This window comes from Salmo salar, chromosome 28 (assembly GCF_965601325.2).
Source record: "Salmo salar chromosome 28, fSalSal1, whole genome shotgun sequence".
Taxonomy (NCBI): domain Eukaryota; kingdom Metazoa; phylum Chordata; class Actinopteri; order Salmoniformes; family Salmonidae; genus Salmo; species Salmo salar.
This window is the reverse complement of record NC_138318.1, coordinates 40,200,720-40,223,795: the sequence shown is the minus strand read 5'-3', so window position 1 is coordinate 40,223,795 and position 23,076 is coordinate 40,200,720. Positions and strand designations below refer to the sequence as shown.

Sequence of the window (23,076 nt, the reverse complement as noted above, 5' to 3'; positions counted from 1 at the left end):
TAATCATCTATTTTCTTGAAAACAATTTTACCCACCTGAAGGTGGTATCCATTTCTTCCATTGGGGTGAATTAGGTACTGTCCATCATCCAAGCTTTTCATGTCCCCACTTGGGGCAACTCAAAAGTTCTGGGGGGCACTTGATCTCAAGGAGCTGTGTTGCATCTAGGATCCCATCTGGGCTGGCTCCCAACCAAGGATCCCATCTGGGCTGGCTCCCAACCAAGGATCCCATCTGGGCTGGCTCCCTACCAAGGATCCCATCTGGGCTGGCTCCCTACCAAGGATCCCATCTGGGCTGGCTCCCAACCAAGGATCCCATCTGGGCTGGCTCCCAACCAAGGATCCCATCTGGGCTGGCTCCCTACCAAGGATCCCATCTGGGCTGGCTCCCAACCAAGGATCCCATCTGGGCTGGCTCCCTACCAAGGATCCCATCTGGGCTGGCTCCCTACCAAGGATCCCATCTGGGCTGGCTCCCAACCAAGGATCCCATCTGGGCTGGCTCCCTACCAAGGATCCCATCTGGGCTGGCTCCCAACCAAGGATCCCATCTGGGCTGGCTCCCTACCAAGGATCCCATCTGGGCTGGCTCCCTACCAAGGATCCCATCTGGGCTGGCTCCCTAACAAGGATCCCATCTGGGCTGGCTCCCAACCAAGGATCCCATCTGGGCTGGCTCCCAACCAAGGATCCCATCTGGGCTGGCTCCCTACCAAGGATCCCATCTGGGCTGGCTCCCTACCAAGGATCCCATCTGGGCTGGCTCCCAACTAAGAATGGTCAGGGTGCACCACCAGGCCTCTGCTCTCCAGGAGTGTGATGACATTGACCTCATTTTCTTTGCCATGCTTTGTTGCAGTATTGCCAGTGAAGGCTGGGTACAAATGTTCATTTACACCCTCTGCTTCGCTCTGTCCCTCTCCTTCTCTCTGTCCCTCTCCTTCTCTCTGTCCCTCTCCTTCTCGCTGTTCCCTCTCCTTCTCTCTGTCCCTCTCCTTCTCTCTGTCCCTCTCCTTCTCGCTGTTCCCTCTCCTTCTCTCTGTCCCTCTCCTTCCCTCTCCCTCGCTGTTCCCTCTCCCTCGCTGTCTCTTTCTGTCTCTCTCTCTCGCGCTCTCTTCCTTCCGCCTACTGCTAGGCTGGACTCAAAGCACTCAGAATGGCTCCAGTCAACTTCAAATGACATTCCACAGAAGACACAGACACACGCTGACACACATCCCTGTTCCACACAGGTCATTATAAACTCCTACCATCACACACAGAGGGAGGAAGACGGCAGAATGAGTGACTGTGGATCTCTCTCCTGTCTGGCTTTCTGTCTGTGTGGCTTTCAGTCTGTCTGGCTTTCAGTCTGTCTGGCTTTCAGTTTGTCTGGTTGGCTGTTTGGCTGTCTGTCTGGCTTTCAGTCTGGTTGTCTGTCTGGCTTTCTGTCTGTCTGGCTTTCAGTCTGTCTGGCTTTCAGTCTGTCTGGCTTTCAGTTTGTCTGGTTGGCTGTCTGGCTTTCTGGCTGTCTGGCTTTCAATCTGGTTGTCTGTCTGGCTAGCTGTCTGTCTGGCTAGCTGTCTGTCTGGCTTCCTGTCTGTCTGGCTTTCAGCCTGTCTGGTTGGCTGTCTGGTTGGCTGCCTGTCTGGTTGGCTGTCTGTCTGCCTAACTGTCTGTCTGGCTTTTGGTCTGTCTGTCTGGTTGGCTGGCTGGCTTTCTGTCTGGCTGGCTGGCTGGCTGCCTGTCTGGTTGGCCGTCTGTCTGGCTTTATGTCTGTCTGGCTTTCTGTCTGGCTGGCTGGCTGGCTGTCTGGCTGCCTGTCTGCCTTTCTGTCTGGCTAGCTGTCTGTCTGGCTTTTGGTCTGTCTGGCTGTCTGTCTGGCTTTCTGTCTGGCTGGCTGCCTGTCTGTTTAGCTGGCTGCCTGTCTGGTTGGCTGGCTGCCTGTCTGGCTGTCTGGCTTTCTGGCTGGCTTTCTGGCTGGCTGGCTTTCTGGCTGGCTGGCTTTCTGTCTGTCTGGCTGCCTGTCTGGTTGCTTGCCTGTCTGGTTGGCTGTCGGGCTTTCTGTCTGTCTGTCTGTCTGTCTGTCTGTCTGTCTGTCTGTCTGTCTGTCTGTCTGTCTGTCTGTCTGTCTGTCTGTCTGTCTGTCTGTCTGTCTGTCTCTGTCTGTCTCTGTCTGTCTGTCTCTGTCTGTCTGGCTGCCTGTCTGTCTGGCTGCCTATCTGTCTGGCTGCCTGTCTGTCTAGGTGTCTGTCTGGCTGGTTGTGAAAGGGGGTTGTGCGTGCCTGCCAGTGACGCGTATGTATCTGCCTGTGTACATGTCTACCTGCGTACATGTCTGTCTGTGTGCTTACCTCACACTATTGTAGCCTATGTCATACGTGTGGCCGCGTGACTGTTTCCTTGTACTAGAATCCCCGTGATCAGCCAGTGTTCTGTGTTCTGTTCTGTTGTGCTGTCTGTCGTTGGTAATAGAACAGTACTGACTGGCTGCACTACATGACTGAAGAAGTGCATTATAGGGAATTTGGAATACAGCTCTGTTATTTTCTTTAAACAATGTGACTCCACCATTTCACACAAATTGTTGGCTGCTGAAGCCTGGATGGATGTTTGTGTGTGTGTGTGTGTGTGTGTGTGTGTGTGTGTGTGTGTGTGTGTGACGTGGGTGTGTGTGTGTGTGTACGTGGGTGTGTGTGTGTGTGTGTGTGTGTGTGTGTGTGTGTGTGTGTGTGTGTGTGTGTGTGTGTGTGTGTGTGTGTGTGTGTGTACGTGTCTGTGTGTGTGGGTCGGCCTCTGAAACACAGGTTTAAAAACCACTTTTCAAACCTTCTCTGTTATTCAACAGTGTAGTGATCACCTTTTCAACCCTTCTCTGTTATTCAACAGTGTAGTGGACAGCGTTTCAACCCCCCGTCCGTCCGTTAGTATGTCGCCACACCTCCACTCTAAGAGGTGTTTTTTTTTTTCTATCTGTGTTTGAGAAAAACGATCAATGGCAGACAAAGGCAAGGACAGAAAGGAGAAACACAATTGCTTATTGACATTGAACTCAACGTCTGGACCAATAGAAGTCTGAAAGACGAGAGCTTAGTGACTGGTGAGGAAAGAGAGAGAGATACAGAGAGAGACAGAGAAATCTGCAAAAAAAACATCCTCGGTGTACAGCGTAAAACACCAAATGAATGCATGCAGAACAGAATTAGGCTGATACACGCTAATTATCCAAATCCAGAAAAGAGACGTTAAAATTCTACAACCACCTAAAATGAAACGATTCTCAAACCTTCTATAACTAAGCAAGCTGGTCCTGGGGCTCTGTTCACAAACACAAAACAGACCCCACAGAGCCCCAGGAGAGCAACACAATTAGACCCAACCGAAATATGAGAAAACAAAACGATAATTACTTGACACATTAGAAAGAATTGACCAAAAAACACAACAAACTAGAATGTTATTTGTCCCTAAACAGAGAGTACACAGTGGCAGAATACCTGACCACTGTGACTGACCCAAACTTAAGGAAATCTTTGACTATGTACAGACTCATTGAGCATAGCCTTGCTATTGAGAAAGGCCACCGTAGGCAGACCTGGCTCTCAAGAGAAGACAGGCTATGTGCACACTGCCCACAAAATTAGGTGGAAACTAAGCTGCACTTCCTAACCTCCTGCCAAATGTATGACCATATTAGAGACACATATTTACTTCAGATTACACAGATACACAGATAATTTGAAAACAAACCCAATTTTAATAAACTCGCATATCTACTGGGTGAAATACCACAGTGTGCCATCACAGCAGCAAGATTTGTGACCTGTTGCCACAAGAAAAGGTAAACCAGTGAAGAACAAACACCATTGTAAATACAACCCATATTTATGTTTATTTATTTTCCCATTTTTACTTTAACTATTTGCACATAATATGACATTTGAAATGCGTTTTAAAAAAATTAATAAAAAATAACTTTTGTTTATCTATTTCACTTGCTTTGGCAATGTAAACATAAAGTGCTTTCAGAAGAAAAAAAATTCCCCTCATTAATCTACACCCAATACCCCATAATGACAAAGCAAAAACAGGTTTTTAGAAATGTTTGGTAATTTATAAATGTAAAAAAATAATACTGAAATATCACATGTACATAAGTATTCAGACCCTTTACTCAGTACTTTGTTGAAGCACCTTTGGCAGCGATTACAGCCTTCGAGTCTTCTTGGGTATGACGCTACAAGCTTGGCACACCTGTATTTGTGGAGTTTCTCCCATTCTTCTCTGCAGATCCTCTCAAGTTCTGTCAGGTTGGATGGGGAGCGTCGCTGCACAGCTATTTTCAGGTCTCTCCAGAGATGTTCGATCGGGTTCAAGTCCGGGCTCTGGCTGGGCCAATCAAGGACATTCAGAGACTTGTCCCGAAGCCACTCCTGCGTTGTCTTGGCTGTGTGCTTAGGGTTGTTGTCCTGTTGGAAGGTGAACCTTCACCCCAGTCTGAGGTCCTGAGAGCTCTGGAGCAGGTTTTCATCAAGGATCTCTCTACTTTTCTCCTTTCATCTTTGCCTCGATCCTGACTAGTCTCCCAGTCCCTGCTGCTGAAGAAGATCCCCACATCATGATGCTGCCACCACCATGCTTCACCGTAGGGATGGTGCCAGGTTTCCTCCAGACGTGACGCTTGGCATTCGGGCCAAAGAGTTCAATCTTGGTTTCATCAGACCACAGAATCTTGTTTCTCATTGTCTGAGAGTCTTTAGGTGCCTTTCGGCAAACTCCAAGCGGACTGTCATGTGCCTTTTATTGAGGAGTGGCTTCCATCTGGCCACTCTACCATAAAGGCCTGATTGGTGGAGTGCTGCAGAGATGGTTGTCCTTGTGGAAGTTCTCCCATCTCCACAGAGGAATTATAGAGCTCTGTCAGAGTGACCATCGGGTTCTTGGTCACCTACCAGACCAAGGCCCTTCTCCCCCGATTGTTCAGTTTGGCTGGTCGACCAGCTCTAGGAAGAGTCTTGGTGGTTCCAAACTTCTTCCATTTAAGAATGATGGAGGCCACTGTGTTATTGGGGATCTTCAATGCTGCAGAAATGTTTTGGTACCCTTCCCCAGATCTGTGTCTCGACACAATGCTGTCTCTTAGCTTTACGGATTCCTTTGACCTCATGGCTTGGTGTCAACTGTGGGACCTTGACACTTGGTGTCAACTGTGGGACCTTATAGAGACAGGTGTGTGCCTTTCCAAATCATGTCCAATCAATTTAATTTACCACAGGTGGACTCCAATCAAGTTGTACAAACAACTCAAGGATGATCAATGGAAACAGGATGTACCTGAGCTCAATTTCAAGTCTCATAGCAAAGGGTCTGAATACTAATGTAAATAAGGTATTTTTAATACAGTTGCAAAAGCATTTCTAAAAACCTGTTTTTGCATTGTCATTATGGGGTATTGTGTGTAGATTGTTTTATTTAGACCATTTTAGAATAAGGCTGTAACGTAACAAAATGTGGAAAAAGTCAAAGGGTCTGAATACTTTCCGAATGCGCTGTATGTTTCCTATGGCAATAAAGCACCTTAAATTGCAATTGAATTCAGAGAAACCTAAACTTCTCTCTATGTAAGTCTGTCATGGCCACGAGAAGGTAGAGGTTGAAGTACAGTACTCTCTCTCTCTGATCAGATTATTCTGCTACTGGCTCTCCTCTGCTCAACTCTCCTCTTGGCTGGCTGGGAGGCTGGCTGGGAGGCTGGCTGGGAGGCTGGCTGGGAGGCTGGCTGGGAAGCTGGCTGGGAAGCTGGCTGGCTGGGAGGCCTGCAGCGCTGGGTGGGAGGCTGGCTGGGTGGGTGGGAGGCTGGCTGGCCAGCTGAATGGCTGGGAGGCTGGCTAGGAGGCTGGCCGGCTGGGAGGCTGGCTGGCTTGGAGGCTGGCAGCGCTGAGTGGGAGGCTGGCAGGCTGGGAGGCTGGCAGGGCTGGGGGGCTGGCAGGGCTGGGAGGCTGGCCGGCTGGGAGGCTGGCAGGGCTGGGAGGCTGGCCGGCTGGGAGGCTGGCAGGGCTGGGAGGCAGGCAGGCTGGGAGGCTGGCAGGGCTGGGAGGCTGGCAGGGCTGGCAGGGCTGGGAGGCTGGCCGGCTGGGTGGCTGGCAGGGCTGGGAGGCTGGCCGGCTGGGAGGCTGGCAGGGCTGGGAGGCTGGCCGGCTGGGAGGCTGGCAGGGCTGGGAGGCTGGCCGGCTGGGAGGCTGGCAGGGCTGGGAGGCTGGCCGGCTGGGAGGCTGGCAGGGCTGGGAGGCTGGCCGGCTGGGAGGCTGGCCGGCTGGGAGGCTGGCAGCGCTGGGTGTTACTACTAGTTAGCGTTAAGTGACACTTCTCCCAGTGAGAGTGAGACTGAAACGCATTCTCACCCCCTCTCTCTATCACACCAGGGTTTCCTTTTGACGGCTTTTTCTGATAAAAATAAATAAAAGCCTATTAAACTGTTGCTGGACAGAAAAATTCATTGCAAAATAATGTTTTTTATTCATTGATGGAAATACCAGTGGAAGTAAATACAATGAACAGAAATATAAACGCAACATGTAAAGTGTTGGTCCCATGTTTCATGAGCTGAAATAAAAAAATCACAAGAAATTTTCCATACTCACAGACAGCTTATTTCTATCAAATTTTCTGCACAAATTTGTTTCCATCCCTGTTACTGAGCATTTCTCCTTTGCCAAGATAGTCCATCCACCTGACAGGTGTGGCATATCAAGAAGCTGATTAAACAGCATGATCATTACACAGGTGCACCTTGTGCCGGGGACAATAAAAGGCCACTCTTAAATGTGTAGTTTTGTCAAACAACACAATACCACAGATGTCTCAAGTTTTGAGGAAGCGTGCAATTGGCATACTGACTGCAAGAATGTCCACCAGAACTGTAGCCAGAGAATTGAATGCTCATTTCTCTACCATAAGCCATCTCCAACATCGTTTTAGAGAATTTGGCAGCACGTCCAACCGGCCTCACAACCACAGACCACATGTAACCACGCCTGCCCAGGACCTCCACATTTTTTTATTGATTTTTTATTTAACCTTTATTTAACTAGGCAAGTCAGTTAAGAACAAATTCTTATTTACAAAGACAGCCTACACCAGCCAAACCCTAACCCGGACAGCTCTGGGCCAAATTGTGCGCCACCCTATGGGACTCCCAATCACGGCCGGTTGTGATACAGCCTGGAATTGAACCAGGGTCTGTATTGATGCCTCTAGCACTGAGATGCAGTGCCTTAGACCGCTGCGCCACTCGGGACCTCCACATCGGTCTTCTTCAGCTGCGGAATCGTCTGAGACCGGCCACCTGGACAGCTAATGAAACTGTGGGTTTGCACAACCAAATAATTTCTGCACAAACTGTCAGAAACCGTCTCAGGGAAGCTCATCTGCGTACTCGTCATCCTCACCAGGGTCTTGACCCTGGCTGCAGTTCGACGTCGTAACCGATTTCAGTGGGCAAATGCTCACCTTCTATGGCCATTGGCACGCTGGAGAAGTCTGCTCTTCACGGATGAATCCCGGTTTCAACTGTACTGGACAGATGGCGTTGTGTGAACTAGCAGTTTGCTGATGTCAACGTTGTGAACAGAGTGCCCCATGGTGGAGGTGGGGTTATGGTATGGGGCAGGCATAAACTACGGACAACGAACACAATTGCGTTTTATCTATGGCAATTTTGAATGCACAGATATACCGTGATGAGATCCTGGGGTCCATTGTCGTGCCTTTCATCCGTCGCCATCATCTCATGTTTCAGTATGATAATGCCCGGCCCCATGTCGCAAGGATCTGTACACAATTACTGGAAGCTGAAAATGTCCCAATTCTTCCATGGCCTGCATACCTTACCAGACATGTCACCCATTGAGCATGTTTGGGATGCTCTGGATCGACGTGTAAAACAGTGTGTTCTAGTTCCAATATCCAGCAACTTCTCACAGCCATTGAAGAGGAGTGGGACAACATTCCACAGGCCACAATCAACATCCTGATCAACTCTATGTGAAGGAGATGTGTCGCGCTGCATGAGGCAAATGGTGGTCACACCAGATACTGACTGGTTTTCTGATCCACGCCCCTACCTTGTTTTTAAGGTATCTGTGAAACAACAGATGCATATCTGTATTCCCAGTCATGTGAAATCCTCAGAATATTTCAATTGACTGATTTCCTTATGAATTGTAACTCAGTAAAATTGTTAAAATTGTTGCATGTTGCGTTTTTTATATTTTTTGTTCCATGTTCATTTGACCATCTTGCAAAACGGTCTGTAGGGTAATTTACAAAGTTTAGTGAAATTAAATTGGCCTGTGTGTATTTTCGTTAGTCGTCCAGTGTCTTATTCATTACAACTATCATACATGGACAGCATACAGGGTCTATTTTCAGCAGGATTTTATCCTGCTACTCCTCAGCTGGTTGCTGCTGGAGTGAAACGTGCTTTTAGAAACAAATTTCATTGCACAACAATTGTAAATGTAAATCACATTTCAACATTTTGATCATTAATTAATTAATCATTAAACCTCCCATTTACCATTCAAGTGCAACACACACACACACACACACACACACACACACACACACACACACACACACACACACACACACACAAACACACCCTAACACACACACACACACTCACACACACACACAAACACACACACACCCTAACACACACACACCCTAACACACACACACCCTAACACACTCTCACACACACACCCTAACACACTCTCACACACACAAACACACACACACCCTAACACACACACACCCTAACACACACACACCCTAACACACTCTCACACACACACCCTAACACACTCTCACACACACACACACACACACACACACACACACACACACACACACACACACACACACTCTAACACACACACACACACACTCTAACACACACACACACACACCCTAACACACTCACACACACACACACACACACACACACCCTAACACACACACACACACACACCCTAACACACACACACACACACACACACACACACTCACACACACACACAAACACACACACACCCTAACACACACACACCCTAACACACACACACCCTAACACACTCTCACACACACACCCTAACACACTCTCACACACACACACACACACACACACACACACACACACACACACACACACACACACACACACTCTAACACACACACACACACACCCTAACACACTCACACACACACACACACACACACACACACCCTAACACACACACACACACACACCCTAACACACACACACACACACACACACCCTAACACACACACACACACAGGCAACAGGCTATCAGCGCATCACATACCACTTTATAATGTAAGCTGGAGGCGTTATGCATTTTGAAAACATACTTAATAGTTTTTTTGTTTTTTTGTTATTATGAGCCATGTCTTACCTTGCTTTAAAGTTGGCTTTAGGCTAAAATCCAACCTTTATTATTTTTAATGAAGACTCTTTAGGCAGCGGTTGACTTTCAAGTTTGGGGAAGCTTCCAATTGATGTATTTCTACCGTTCTGCGAGTTTTGATTTTCATACGTGCGTTTTCCATGGAACAGTTTCTTTTCAATAACGATCTTTTTCGTTTCTCAAAAGTCATCGTCACGTGGTTAATGATTTTTTTTTAAATGTAAATGTTTAAAGCCTCATTGAAACACTGTGATCGATTGGAAATGATCGAATGGGAAGTTAGCCTATAGGCCAATGCAGCTGTAGACCTATGACTTCCATTGCTCTTTTACACTGAGGATTGGCGATTATCAAAGGGGGGGGGGGGAGATTGTTTTGAAAGATTTTTCAAATAGCTTACTCTGACGAACGATAGTTTTAACACACAGTATTATAAATCGCAGACACTTTCCTACATTTTCGCGCAGCAGGCCAGATACTTCTATGCGTGCTCAACATTATCAGGACAGCGAAACCAGTCGCACGCTGAAATTGTTCACACCGAGCACTCCAAACAAAAGACAATGAAAACATTTACAAATCTCCTAAATGATGCGTTATGAAATAAACCAAAACGTGTTTCTCACAAGTGTAGCAGGTTGTGAAACTCTGTGAAAACAACGACTGTAATTAATACATGGTTTAACAGAAATGAATGTAACCAAATGATGGAGATAAATGGTACATTTACTGGTGACATTATGTAACGGAGAATTTGTAATAAAAGGGCAAACAATGAAGGAATGAATGTGCAAGAATTGTCGGGAGACAGCTGGGTCGTTCTGGAGAGAGACTGTCCTATATCTTCACCACACAGCCCTGCCTTGCTGGGTCGTTCTGGAGAGAGACTCTCCTATATCTTCACCACACAGCCCTGCCTTGCTGGGTCGTTCTGGAGAGAGACTCTCCTATATCTTCACCACACAGCCCTGCCCTTCTGGGTCGTTCTGGAGAGAGACTCTCCTATATCTTCACCACACAGCCCTGCCCTGCTGGGTCGTTCTGGAGAGAGACTCTCCTATATCTTCACCACACAGCCCTGCCCTGCTGGGTCGTTCTGGAGAGAGACTCTCCTATATCTTCACCACACAGCCCTGCCTTGCTGAGCCATTCTGGAGAGAGACTGTCCTATATCTTCACCACACATCCCTGCCCGGCTGAGCCATTCTGGAGAGAGACTGGCCTATATCTCCACCACACATCCCTGCCTTGCTGAGCCATTCTGGAGAGATACTGTCCTATATCTTTACCACACACCTTGCCTGCTGAGCCATTCTGGAGAGAGACTGGCCTATATCTCCACCACACATCCCTGCCTTGCTGAGCCATTCTGGAGAGAGACTGTCCTATATCTTTACCACACACCTTGCCTGCTGAGCCATTCTGGAGAGAGACTGGCCTATATCTCCACCACACATCCCTGCCTTGCTGAGCCATTCTGGAGAGATACTGTCCTATATCTTTACCACACACCTTGCCTGCTGAGCCATTCTGGAGAGAGACTGGCCTATATCTCCACCACACATCCCTGCCTTGCTGAGCCATTCTGGAGAGAGACTGTCCTATATCTTTACCACACACCTTGCCTGCTGAGCCATTCTGGAGAGAGACTGGCCTATATCTCCACCACACATCCCTGCCTTGCTGAGCCATTCTGGAGAGAGACTCTCCTATATCTCCACCCCTTCCCCTTCTTCTTGTCTCAACATTTTATACTCAAGCCACATTATCTTCACATATATTAGATGCTTTTCAGTGACAGCCGCAACTCGATAATCAGCTGGGCCTATCGCCGCGCTTCCCAAATAGGCCCACAAGCTTATGATTTGAAATAATCGACTGTATATTTTTGTGTCATTGTTTTATTTATTTTTTTTATTTTTTTTACCGCATTTTCCTCCCCAATTGGTAGTTACAGTCTTGTCCCATCGCTGCAATTCTGCGTCGCCTAATGGGTCTCCCGGTTGCAGTCGGCTGCGACACAGCCTAGGATCGAACCCGGGTCTGTAGTAATAAGTCTAATAACTTTCTGGGGAAGTATTTTTTAATGGTTTTATTTATTTTTCTATATTTAATTATAATAATGACTTCCCTAATTCGACCCACTGCTGTTAATTTTTCGCTCCTGTTCTGTTGATTTTCATACCAACTTTCTTTGGTTGAAGCCAATCCTGGTTATATCGTTAACCCATGAATCTCTGGCGCACATGGTGTGTTGTTTAGAATGGTATTTCTAACTCGTTGCATTTTTTGGGGGGGCAAATGTTTTGAAAATGACATTTCATTGGCTGCTTCATTACATGAGTTACATGTTCTGTTAAGATTTATTACCATATATGTAAATGTAATTTGTCACTCGGAGCACCCAATGGGTCCGGTAAATTATAATCTTCCCGGTAACGTTGTCCGGTATCACGGAAACCCTAACACACACACACACTCCAACACACACACACTCCAACACACACACACACACACACACTCCAACACACACACACTCACCCTAACACACACACACACCCTAACACACGCACACACACACACACACTCCAACACACACACACTCCAACACACACACACTACAACACACATACACCCTAACACACACACACACACACTCACCCTAACACACGCACACACACACACACACACTCCAACACACACACACTACAACACACACACACTACAACACACATACACCCTAACACACACACACACACTCACCCTAACACACGCACACACACACACACACACACTCCAACACACACACACTCCAACACACACACACTCCAACACACACACACACACTCACCCTAACACACACACACTCCAACACACACACACACACACCCTAACACACACACACACACCCTAACACACACACACACCCTAACACACGCACACACACCCTAACACACACACACACACACTACAACACACATACACCCAAACACACACACACACACACTCACCCTAACACACGCACACACACACACACACACACACACACACACACACACACTCCAACACACACACACTCCAACAACACACACACACCCTAACACACACACACCCTAACACACACACACCCTAACACACACACACCCTAACACACACACACCCAGGAGCGATGTGTCAGGGGGAAAACGTCTGAGGATAATTTGTAAACACCAGACCTGTCACTGGAAGGTCAGGTCCTGTCCACCCCCGCTGAGGGACATGGTACCTCCCGGAGAGGCTGGATGGGGCAGACGACTTAAACCAGAGGGGGGGGGGGGGGGGTTTACAATCTATCAAAACATTAAAGGACTTTGTGAAATAAAGGCTCACAGATTCACATTACTATCACTACTCTAACAGACAACTTCTGGCTTGCACACACACACACACACACACACACACACACACACACACACACACACACACACACACACACACACACACACACACACACACACGCTCTCCATTCTCACGCTCACTCTCTCTAACTCTCCCTCTAGCTTACTGACCGTGTGTTTTCTGTTCCGTGGTTCTCTCTCTATATCGCTCTCTCAATTCAATTCAATTCAATTTCAAGGGGTTTTATTGACATGGGAAACATATGTTAACATTGAAAAAAGCAAGTGAAGTAATAATAAACAAAAGCGAAATAAACAATACAAATGTACAGTAAACATTACACTCACAGAAGTTCTCTCTCTATATATGTATATATATATAAACTCAGCAAAAAAATAAACTTCCCATTTTCAGGACCTCATTCAGAAAAAAATCCAAATAACTTCACAGATCTTCCACCTCTACGCAGACGACACCATTCTGTATACTTCTGACTTAGAATACGTGGACAACTACAAATACCTAGGTGTCTGGTTAGACTGTAAACTCTCCTTCCAGACTCACATTAAGCATCTCCAATCTAGAATCGGCTTCCTATTTCGCATCAAAGCATCCTTTACTCATGCTGCCTAACATACCCTCGTAAAACTGACCATCCTACCGATCCTCGACTTCGGCGATGTCATTTACAAAATAGCCTCCATCACTCTACTCAGCAAACTGGATGCAGTCTATCACAGTGCCCTCCGTTTTGTCACCAAAGCCCCATATTCTAGCCACCACTGTGACCTGTATGCTCTCATTGGTTGGCCCTCGCTTCATACTCGTCGCCAAACCCACTGGCTCCAGGTCATCTACAAGTCTCTGCTAGGTAAAGCCCCGCCTTATCTCAGCTCAATGGTCACCATAGCAGCACCCACCCGTAGCACGTGCTCCAGCAGGTATATCTCACTGGTCACCCCCAAAGCCAATTCCTCCTTTGGTCGTCTTTCCTTCCAGTTCTCTGCTGCCAATGACTGGAACGAACTGCAAAAATCTCTGAAGCTGGAGACTCATATCTCCCTCACTAGCTTTAAGCACCAGCTGTCAGAGTAGCTCATAGATCACTGCACCTGTACATAGCCCATCTGTTAACAGCAAATCTATCTACCTACCTCATCCCCATACTGTATTTATTTATTTATCTTGCTCCTTTGCACCCCAGTATCTCTACTTGCACATTCATCTTCTGCACATCCATCATTCCAGTGTTTAATTGCTATATTGTAATTACTTCGCCACCATGGCCAATTTATTGCCATAACTCCCTTATCTTACCTCATTTGCACTCACTGTATATAGACTTTTTGTTTTCTTTTGTTCTACTGTATTATTGACTGTATGTTTTGTTTATTCCATGTGTAACACTGTGTTGTTGTATGTGTCAAATTGCTATGCTTTATCTTGGCCAAGTCGCAGTTGTAAATGAGAACTTGTTCTCAACTAGCTTACCTGGTTAAATAAAGGTGAAATAAAAAATGTATAAAAAAATTGTAAAGGGTTTAAACACTGTTTCCCATGCTTGTTCAATGACCCATAAACAATTGATGAACATGCACCTGTGGAACGGTCGTTAAGACACTAATAGCTTACAGACGGTAGGCAATTAAGGTCACAGTTATGAAAACTTAGGACACTAAAGAGGCCTTTCTACTGACTCTGAAAAACACCGAAGGAAAGATGCCCAGGGTCTCTGCTCATCTGCGTGAACGTGCCTTAGGCATGCTGCAAGGAGGCATGAGGACTGCAGATGAGGCCAGGGCAATAAATTGCAATGTCCGTACTGTGAGACGCCTAAGACAGTGCTACAGGGAGACAGGACGGACAGCTGATCGTCCTCGCAGTGGCAGACCACGTGTAACAACACCTGCACAGGATCAGTACATCCGAACATCACACCTGCGGGACAGGTACAGGATGGCAACAACAACTGCCCGAGTTACAGCAGGAACGCACAATCCCTCGATCAGTGCTCAGACTGTCCGCAATAGGCTGAGAGAGGCTGGACTGAGGGCTTGTAGGCCTGTTGTAAGGCAGGTCCTCACCAGTCATCACCGGCAACAACGTCGCCTATGGGCATAAACCCACCGTTGCTGGACCAGACAGGACTGGCAAAAAGTGCTCTTCTGTGAAGAGTCGCGATTTGTCTCACCAGGGGCGATGGTCGGATTCGCTTTTATCGTCGAAGGAATGAGTGTTACACCGAGGCCTGTACTCTGGAGCGGGATCGATTTGGGGGGGTGGAGGGTCCGTCATGGTCTGTGGCGGTGTGTCACAGCATCATCGGACTGAGCTTGTTGTCATTGCAGGCAATCTCAACGCTGTGCGTTACAGGGAAGACATCCTAATCCCTCATGTGGTACCCTTCCTGCAGGCTCATCCTGACATGACCCTCCAGCATGACAATGCCACCAGCAATACTGCTCGTTCTGTGTGTGATTTCTGCAAGACAGGAATGTCAGTGTTCTGCCATGGCCAGCGAAGAGCCCGGATCTCAATCCCATTGAGCACATCTGGGACCTGTTGGATTGGAGGGTGAGGTCTAGGGCAGTTCCCACCAGAAATGTCCGGGAACTTGCAGGTGCCTTGGTGGAAGAGTAGGGTAACATCTCACAGCAAGAACTGGCAAATCTGGTGCAGTCCATGAGGAGGAGATGCACTGCAGTACTTAATGCAGCTGGTGGCCACACCAGATACTGACTGTTACTTTAGATTTTGACCCCCCTTTGTTCAGGGACACATTATTCAATTTCTGTTAGTCAAATGTCTGTGGAACTTGTTCAGTTTATGTCTCAGTTGTTGAATCTTGTTATGTTCATACAAATATTTACACATGTTAAGTTTGCCGAAAATAAACGCAGTTGACAGTGAGAGGACGTTTTTTATAATTATTTTTTTATATATTTCTGTATAGAAAGGAGTAATTTATATCATTTAGGCAAATGTATTTTCTAATGCTCTCTCTCTCTCTCTCTCTCTCTCTCTCTCTCTCTGTCTCTCTCTGTCTCTCTCTCTCTCTCGCTCTTTCTCTCTCTCTGTCTCTCTCTCTCTGTCTCTCTCTCTCTCTCTCTGTCTCTCTCTCTCTCTCTCTGTCTCTCTCTCTCTCTGTCTCTCTCTCTCTCAGAGAGCAGTGACTACAGCGAGGGGATATCGGACTCCATCCCCTCCGCCCCGGCAGAACCTCTCCCAGAGTTCCAGCTGGAACCTGAGGACGGGTTCGTCGTAAAGAACCGTCCGGTGCAGCTCCGCTGTAGGGCCGCCCCCGCTACGCAGATATACTTCAAATGTAACGGAGAGTGGGTCAACCAGAACGATCATGTGACCAAAGAGAGCCTCGATCAGATCACAGGTACAGGAATAGTACTGGAGTACACATGCGATCTCACAATTCCATAGTCACGAACATTCACGAGCGCAAGAATTCACACACACACACACACACACACACACACACACACACACACACACACACACACACACACACACACACACACACACACACACACACACACGCAATCTCATGAGCTCGAGCATTGACACAAATACACATTCTCATACACATACCGCTCACTAATAGAAGTTACAGTAAAGAAACCCTGTATACCAGTGTACTAATAATCCGTCCACAACCTCCCGACTATATGTGATTGCGAAAAGCTGAGGGCCGTAACAGAGCTTAACCTGCTAATATAGAAAATGAGCTGTAGGCTACAGTCAGAGATGGAGGAATCATTTTTTTGACAGGTGTTGATTTTGCCGGATTTAGATGTTTTTACTGGAGGATTGGCTGTTAGTCAATTAGAATATCTCTTCGGTCATTATATGTTGCCCTAGAAGACTATATAAACCAGAATAATGTAATAAATGATAGAATGAATGTTTCAATCTAGTTGACATTAGTATAATATTTCTCTGTCTACTTCTTTCCCGGAGCAAAGACATTTAGGAACCGGCGAGAAAATGCAATAACGAAAAAAATAAACGGGAACGATTTTCTGTGAAAATAACATCAGTTTGACCGGTTGTAAGGAAATAGAAAGCTGTGAAAACGACCCGACACGTTTCTGATAAGATTTCAGTTCAGCTTGAATGCAATATTTTATGTGGTTGAAATACTATAAGGTAGCACCTTTACAGACGGTCCCTAACTGTGGTTGAAATACTATCAGCTTTTATGACGCTGATAAAGATAGCACCTTTACAGACGATCCCTTACTGTGGTAGAAATACTATCAGCTTTTATGACGCTGATAAAGATAGCACCTTTACAGACGGTCCCTTACTGTGGTAGAAATACTATCAGCTTTTATGACGCTGATAAAGATAGCACCTTTACAGACGGTCCCTTACTGTGGTAGAAATACTATCAGCTTTTATGACTCCACTCCTGTTCCTGAGTCTAAATGCTGCCAACATTCGGTGAATCATTTTACTGCAAGAAATGTTTAATTCTGCAGGAGTTAATATTAAAAGGTGAGAGGTTATAGACCTACAGTCAATGTCCAGATTTCCATTTAACCCATCTGAACAGTAGGCAACAGTTCCCTTAACTTGCCATAGCCCTATTTAAAGTCCCTGTCTTTGTGACTGTCGAATATTTATAGCACCTCACAATCATCACACATAACATAGCGGCACTGCTATCATCCTCTTCTACCGCTTCACCAAACCATTCCCTAACACTACTGTTCCCTTCTATTGATTTTCAACTCTCCATTTTTCAAGTTTATTGTTTGTTACATTTTAGTTTCATGATTGAATAAAAGATGTGGAACTACGATCACGCTGCGTATTGGTCCGATCCTTCTGAAAGCCGTGACAAGGAGTTAATATTGAATTAGCCTATGTGAGAGGTTATAGACCTACAGTCAGTGTCCAGATTTCATTTAGTATTCCATTTAACCCATCTGAACAGTACACTTCCCTAGACGTGCCATTTTCAAGTCCCCGTCTTGTGACTGTCAAATTTCTCCACTCCTGTCCCCGAGTCAAAATGTAGCCGACATTTGGTGTATAATTTTAGTGGAAAAAAAATGCCTAAGTCAGTATCCAGATTTCAGTTTCCATTTAACCCATCTGAACAGTAAGCTACAGTTTCCCCAATTGAAGTCCCTGTCTTTGTGACTGTCTTTGTGACTGTCTTTGTGACTGTCTTTGTGACTGTCTTTCTTCAACTGTTTCACCTAATAACTAAACTCTGACGTTGTCCTTTTTTTGTTGTTGCCTCCATTGGATCGACGTTAACTTTTTCTGCCTGTTCCCCAAAAACATTTGGCGATTGGCGTGTAAGCTATTTGGCGCTCATACAGCTAGATCCTGAAGCTTAGTGTTACGCACTAATGCCAGAGAGCCTAAAATAAGGATAGAAAAACATAAATGTGGCCTATAGATAGAAATTGCACAAGAACGATATATTTAATGATGTTTATTTAACCCGCTACCCTCCCACACTTCATCCACACAATAATGAATTACCCCAAACCAGCCCACCCCGTGGATATCACCATGGGGACTACTAAACCAGATATCACCATGGGGACTACTAAACCAGCCCACCCCGTGGATATCACCATGGGGACTACTAAACCAGCCCACCCTGTGGATATCACCATGGGGACTACTAAACCAGCCCACCCTGTGGATATCACCATGGGGACTACTAAACCAGCCCACCCTGTGGATATCACCATGGGGACTACTAAACCAGCCCACCCCGTGGATATCACCATGGGGACTACTAAACCAGCCCACCCTGTGGATATCACCATGGGGACTACTAAACCAGCCCACCCTGTGGATATCACCATGGGGACTACTAAACCAGCCCACCCCGTGGATATCACCATGGGGACTACTAAACCAGCCCACCCCGTGGATATCACCATGGGGACTACTAAACCAGCCCACCCTGTGGATATCACCATGGGGACTACTAAACCAGCCCACCCTGTGGATATCACCATGGGGACTACTAAACCAGCCCACCCTGTGGATATCACCATGGGGACTGCTAAACCAGCCCACCCTGTGGATATCACCATGGGGACTGCGGGTTATCAGTCAACCCTCAAATTGCTACTGTACACTGCATTCATTAACATATAATGATCTCAGTCTATCCCCCGCCCTCCCGTCCCACCCTCTTCCCCCCCCTCTCCCCCCTACCCCCTCCCCCCTCTTCCCCCCTAACTCTCCTCCCTCTCCTCCCTCTCTCCCTCTCTCCTCTCCCCCCCTCCCCCTCTCTCCTCTCCCCCCTCCCCCCCCTTCCCCCTCCCCCCTCTTCCCCCCTAACTCTCCTCCCTCGAACTCCCCCCCACCCTCTCTCCCCCCCTCCCCCCTCTCCCCTCCCCTCTCTCCCCTCTCTCCCAGGCCTGGTGGTGAGGGAGGTGGATATCTCTGTATCGAGGACCCCAGGTGGAGGAACTGTTTGGTCTGGAGGACTACTGGTGTCAGTGTGTTGCCTGGAGCTCCGCAGGAACCACCAAGAGCAGCCGCGCATACATTCACATCGCATGTAGGTACAGGGAGGGGGGAGGGGGGGAGAGGGAGAGGGGGGAGGGAGGGAGGGGAGAGGGGGGGGGGGGAGAAGGGGGAGGGGGAGAGGGCGAGGGAGAGAGGGGGGAGGGAGGGAGAGAGGGGGGAGAGGGAGAGGGGGGAGGGAGGGAGGGAGGGGAGAGGGGGGGGGGGAGAAGGGGGAGGGGGAGAGGGCGAGGGAGAGAGGGGGAGGGAGGGAGAGAGGGGGAGGGGGAGAGAGGAGGGGGAAGAGAGAGAGGGGGAGAGTTTGTGTCTGTGTGTTTGTGGTGTCTGTGTGTTTGTGGTGTCTGTGTGTTTGTGGTGTAATGTGTGTTTGTGGTGTAATGTGTGTTTGTGGTGTAATGTGTGTTTGTGGTGTAATGTGTGTTTGTGGTGTAATGTGTGTTTGCGGTGTAATGTGTGTTTGTGGTGTAATGTGTGTTTGCGGTGTAATGTGTGATTGCGGTGTAATGTGTCACAGTTCATTGACATCCAGATTTAACACTCCTACTGGATATGTGGTGTGATTGACACACTGTTGACGGTATGGAAGACACACACACACACACACACACACACACACACACACACACACACACACACACACACACACACACACACACACACACACACACACAGACACTAACACACACACACACAGAGACACTAACACAGACACACACACAGACACACACACACTCTAGCATGATGATTAGCTACACAGTTAAACACCTAGCGAGGACTTCATTGGTTTCTCTGACAGCTGTCAGCTAATCACATTGAGAGGAGAAGATTTGTCACTCACACTGTCTCTCAGTAACATACAGAGCATATTCTGAGACACACACACACACACACACACACACACACACACACACACACACACACACACACACACACACACACACACACACACACACACACACACACACACACACACACAGCCTCTCTCTCTCACACACACACATTTTGTTATATAGAGGACCTAAAATGGATTTCCATTAAAAATCCTATTTTCTCTAGGCCTAACCCCAAACCTAACCACTAACCCCTTACCCTAATTCCAACCCTAATTGTAACACCCCCCCTCACACACACACACACACACACACACACACACACACACACACACACACTCAGTTTATTCCATGTGTAACTCTGTGTTGTTGTCTGTGTCACACTGCTTTGCTTAATCTTGGCCAGGTCGCAGTTGTAAATGACAACTTGTTCTCAACTAGCCTACCTGGTTAAATAAAGGACTTGTTCTCAACTAGCCTACCTGGTTAAATAAAGGACTTGTTCTCAACTAGCCTACCTGGTTAAATAAAGGACTTGTTCTCAACTAGCCTACCTGGTTAAATAAAGGACTTGTTCTCAGCTAGCCTACCTGGTTAAATAAAGGACTTGTTCTCAACTAGCCTACCTGGTTAAATAAAGGACTTGTTCTCAACTAGCCTACCTGGTTAAATAAAGGACTTGTTCTCAACTAGCCTACCTGGTTAAATAAAGAACTTGTTCTCAACCTGTTTAAATAAAGGTGAAATAAAATAACTGCTCATGAATAAATAATATAAAACTCTCTGTGACCTCCCTCTGTGTCCCTGTCTGCAGACCTGGATAAATCTCTCTGTGACCTCCCTCTGTGTCCCTGTCTGCAGACCTGGGATAAAACTCTCTGTGACCTCCCTCTGTGTCCCTGTCTGCAGACCTGGGATAAAACTCTCTGTGACCTCCCTCTGTGTCCCTGTCTGCAGACCTGGGATAAAACTCTCTGTGACCTCCCTCTGTGTCCCTGTCTGCAGACCTGGGATAAAACTCTCTGTGACCTCCCTCTGTGTCCCTGTCTGCAGACCTGGGATAAAACTCTCTGTGACCTCCCTCTGTGTCCCTGTCTGCAGACCTGGGATAAATCTCTCTGTGACCTTCCTCTGTGTCCCTGTCTGCAGACCTGGGATAAAACTCTCTGTGACCTCCCTCTGTGTCCCTGTCTGCAGACCTGGGATAAAACTCTCTGTGACCTCCCTCTGTGTCCCTGTCTGCAGACCTGGGATAAATCTCTCTGTGACCTCCCTCTGTGTCCCTGTCTGCAGACCTGGGATAAATCTCTCTGTGACCTCCCTCTGTGTCCCTGTCTGCAGACCTGGGATAAATCTCTCTGTGACCTCCCTCTGTGTCCCTGTCTGCAGACCTGGGATAAATCTCTCTGTGACCTCCCTCTGTGTCCCTGTCTGCAGACCTGGGATAAATCTCTCTGTGACCTCCCTCTGTGTCCCTGTCTGCAGACCTGGGATAAAACTCTCTGTGACCTCCCTCTGTGTCCCTGTCTGCAGACCTGGGATAAAACTCTCTGTGACCTCCCTCTGTGTCCCTGTCTGCAGACCTGGGATAAAACTCTCTGTGACCTCCCTCTGTGTCCCTGTCTGCAGACCTGGGATAAATCTCTCTGTGACCTCCCTCTGTGTCCCTGTCTGCAGACCTGGGATAAATCTCTCTGTGACCTCCCTCTGTGTCCCTGTCTGCAGACCTGGGATAAAACTCTCTGTGACCTCCCTCTGTGTCCCTGTCTGCAGACCTGGGATATATCTCTCTGTGACCTCCCTCTGTGTCCCTGTCTGCAGACCTGGGATAAATCTCTCTGTGACCTCCCTCTGTGTCCCTGTCTGCAGACCTGGGATAAAACTCTCTGTGACCTCCCTCTGTGTCCCTGTCTGCAGACCTGGGATAAATCTCTCTGTGACCTCCCTCTGTGTCCCTGTCTGCAGACCTGGGATAAAACTCTCTGTGACCTCCCTCTGTGTCCCTGTCTGCAGACCTGGGATAAATCTCTCTGTGACCTCCCTCTGTGTCCCTGTCTGCAGACCTGCGTAAGACCTTTGAACAGGAGCCTCTGGGTCGAGAGGTGAGATTGGAGCAGGAAGTGTTGCTGCAGTGTCGACCCCCAGAGGGCATTCCCCCTGCTGAGGTACAGTACCTGTGTGTGTGTCCTCATCACATCCTCTTCATCGCTCATTCTCTTCATCACTCCTCATCACTCCTCTTCATCACTCTTCATCAATCCTCTTCATCACTCCTCATCACTCATCCTCCTCTTCATCACTCCTCCTCTTCATCACTCCTCCTCCTCTTCATCACTCGTCCTCCTCTTCATCACTTCTCTTCATCACTCCTCATCACTCCTCCTCCTCTTCATCACTCCTCCTCCTCTTCATAATCCTCTTCATCACTCCTCCTGACAAACCATGTGTGTGTAAGCATGCGTGCGTGAGGGAGGGATAAACAGAGCCAATAACAGAAACAGAGTGACAGGAAAATATTCATATTTATGTCACCAAACATATTTATTTGTTTGGTAAATGTCATCCAGTGTTAGCATTGTGACATTGCAGGATTACCTCAGTCCTGGGTGACTTCTGTGTTTGCGTTCATTTGTTAGTGTGTACATGTGTTCATATGTGTGTGTGTGTGTGTGTGTGTGTGTGTGTGTGTGTGTGTGTGTGTGTGTCCTTGTGCTTGTGTATGTGTGGTTTTTTCTCTGTCTTCTCTAACTGACCCAGCTCAGGACTCTAACTGGTCTCCCCCTCTCCCCTCCCCTCCTCCAGGTTGACTGGTTATAGAATGAGGAAACCATAGACCCAGCTCAGGACTCTAACTGGTCTCCCCCTCTCCCCTCCCCC

The 23,076-nt window shown here is 47.5% G+C and overlaps 1 protein-coding gene across 1 annotated transcript in view; it reads left to right on the top strand.

Moving 5' to 3' along the window:
* Positions 1 to 15,991: 15,991 nt before the first annotated feature.
* The window catches only part of LOC106589950 (netrin receptor UNC5B-b), a gene marked incomplete at its 5' end in the record, with an annotated part of 98,492 nt that continues 91,407 nt past the window's right edge, over positions 15,992 to 23,076 (top strand). Inside the window, 4 exon segments of the mRNA XM_082970387.1 lie at positions 15,992 to 16,238; positions 19,259 to 19,296; positions 19,298 to 19,403; positions 22,261 to 22,364. Coding sequence (XP_082826513.1) covers positions 15,992 to 16,238; positions 19,259 to 19,296; positions 19,298 to 19,403; positions 22,261 to 22,364 — 495 coding nt within the window.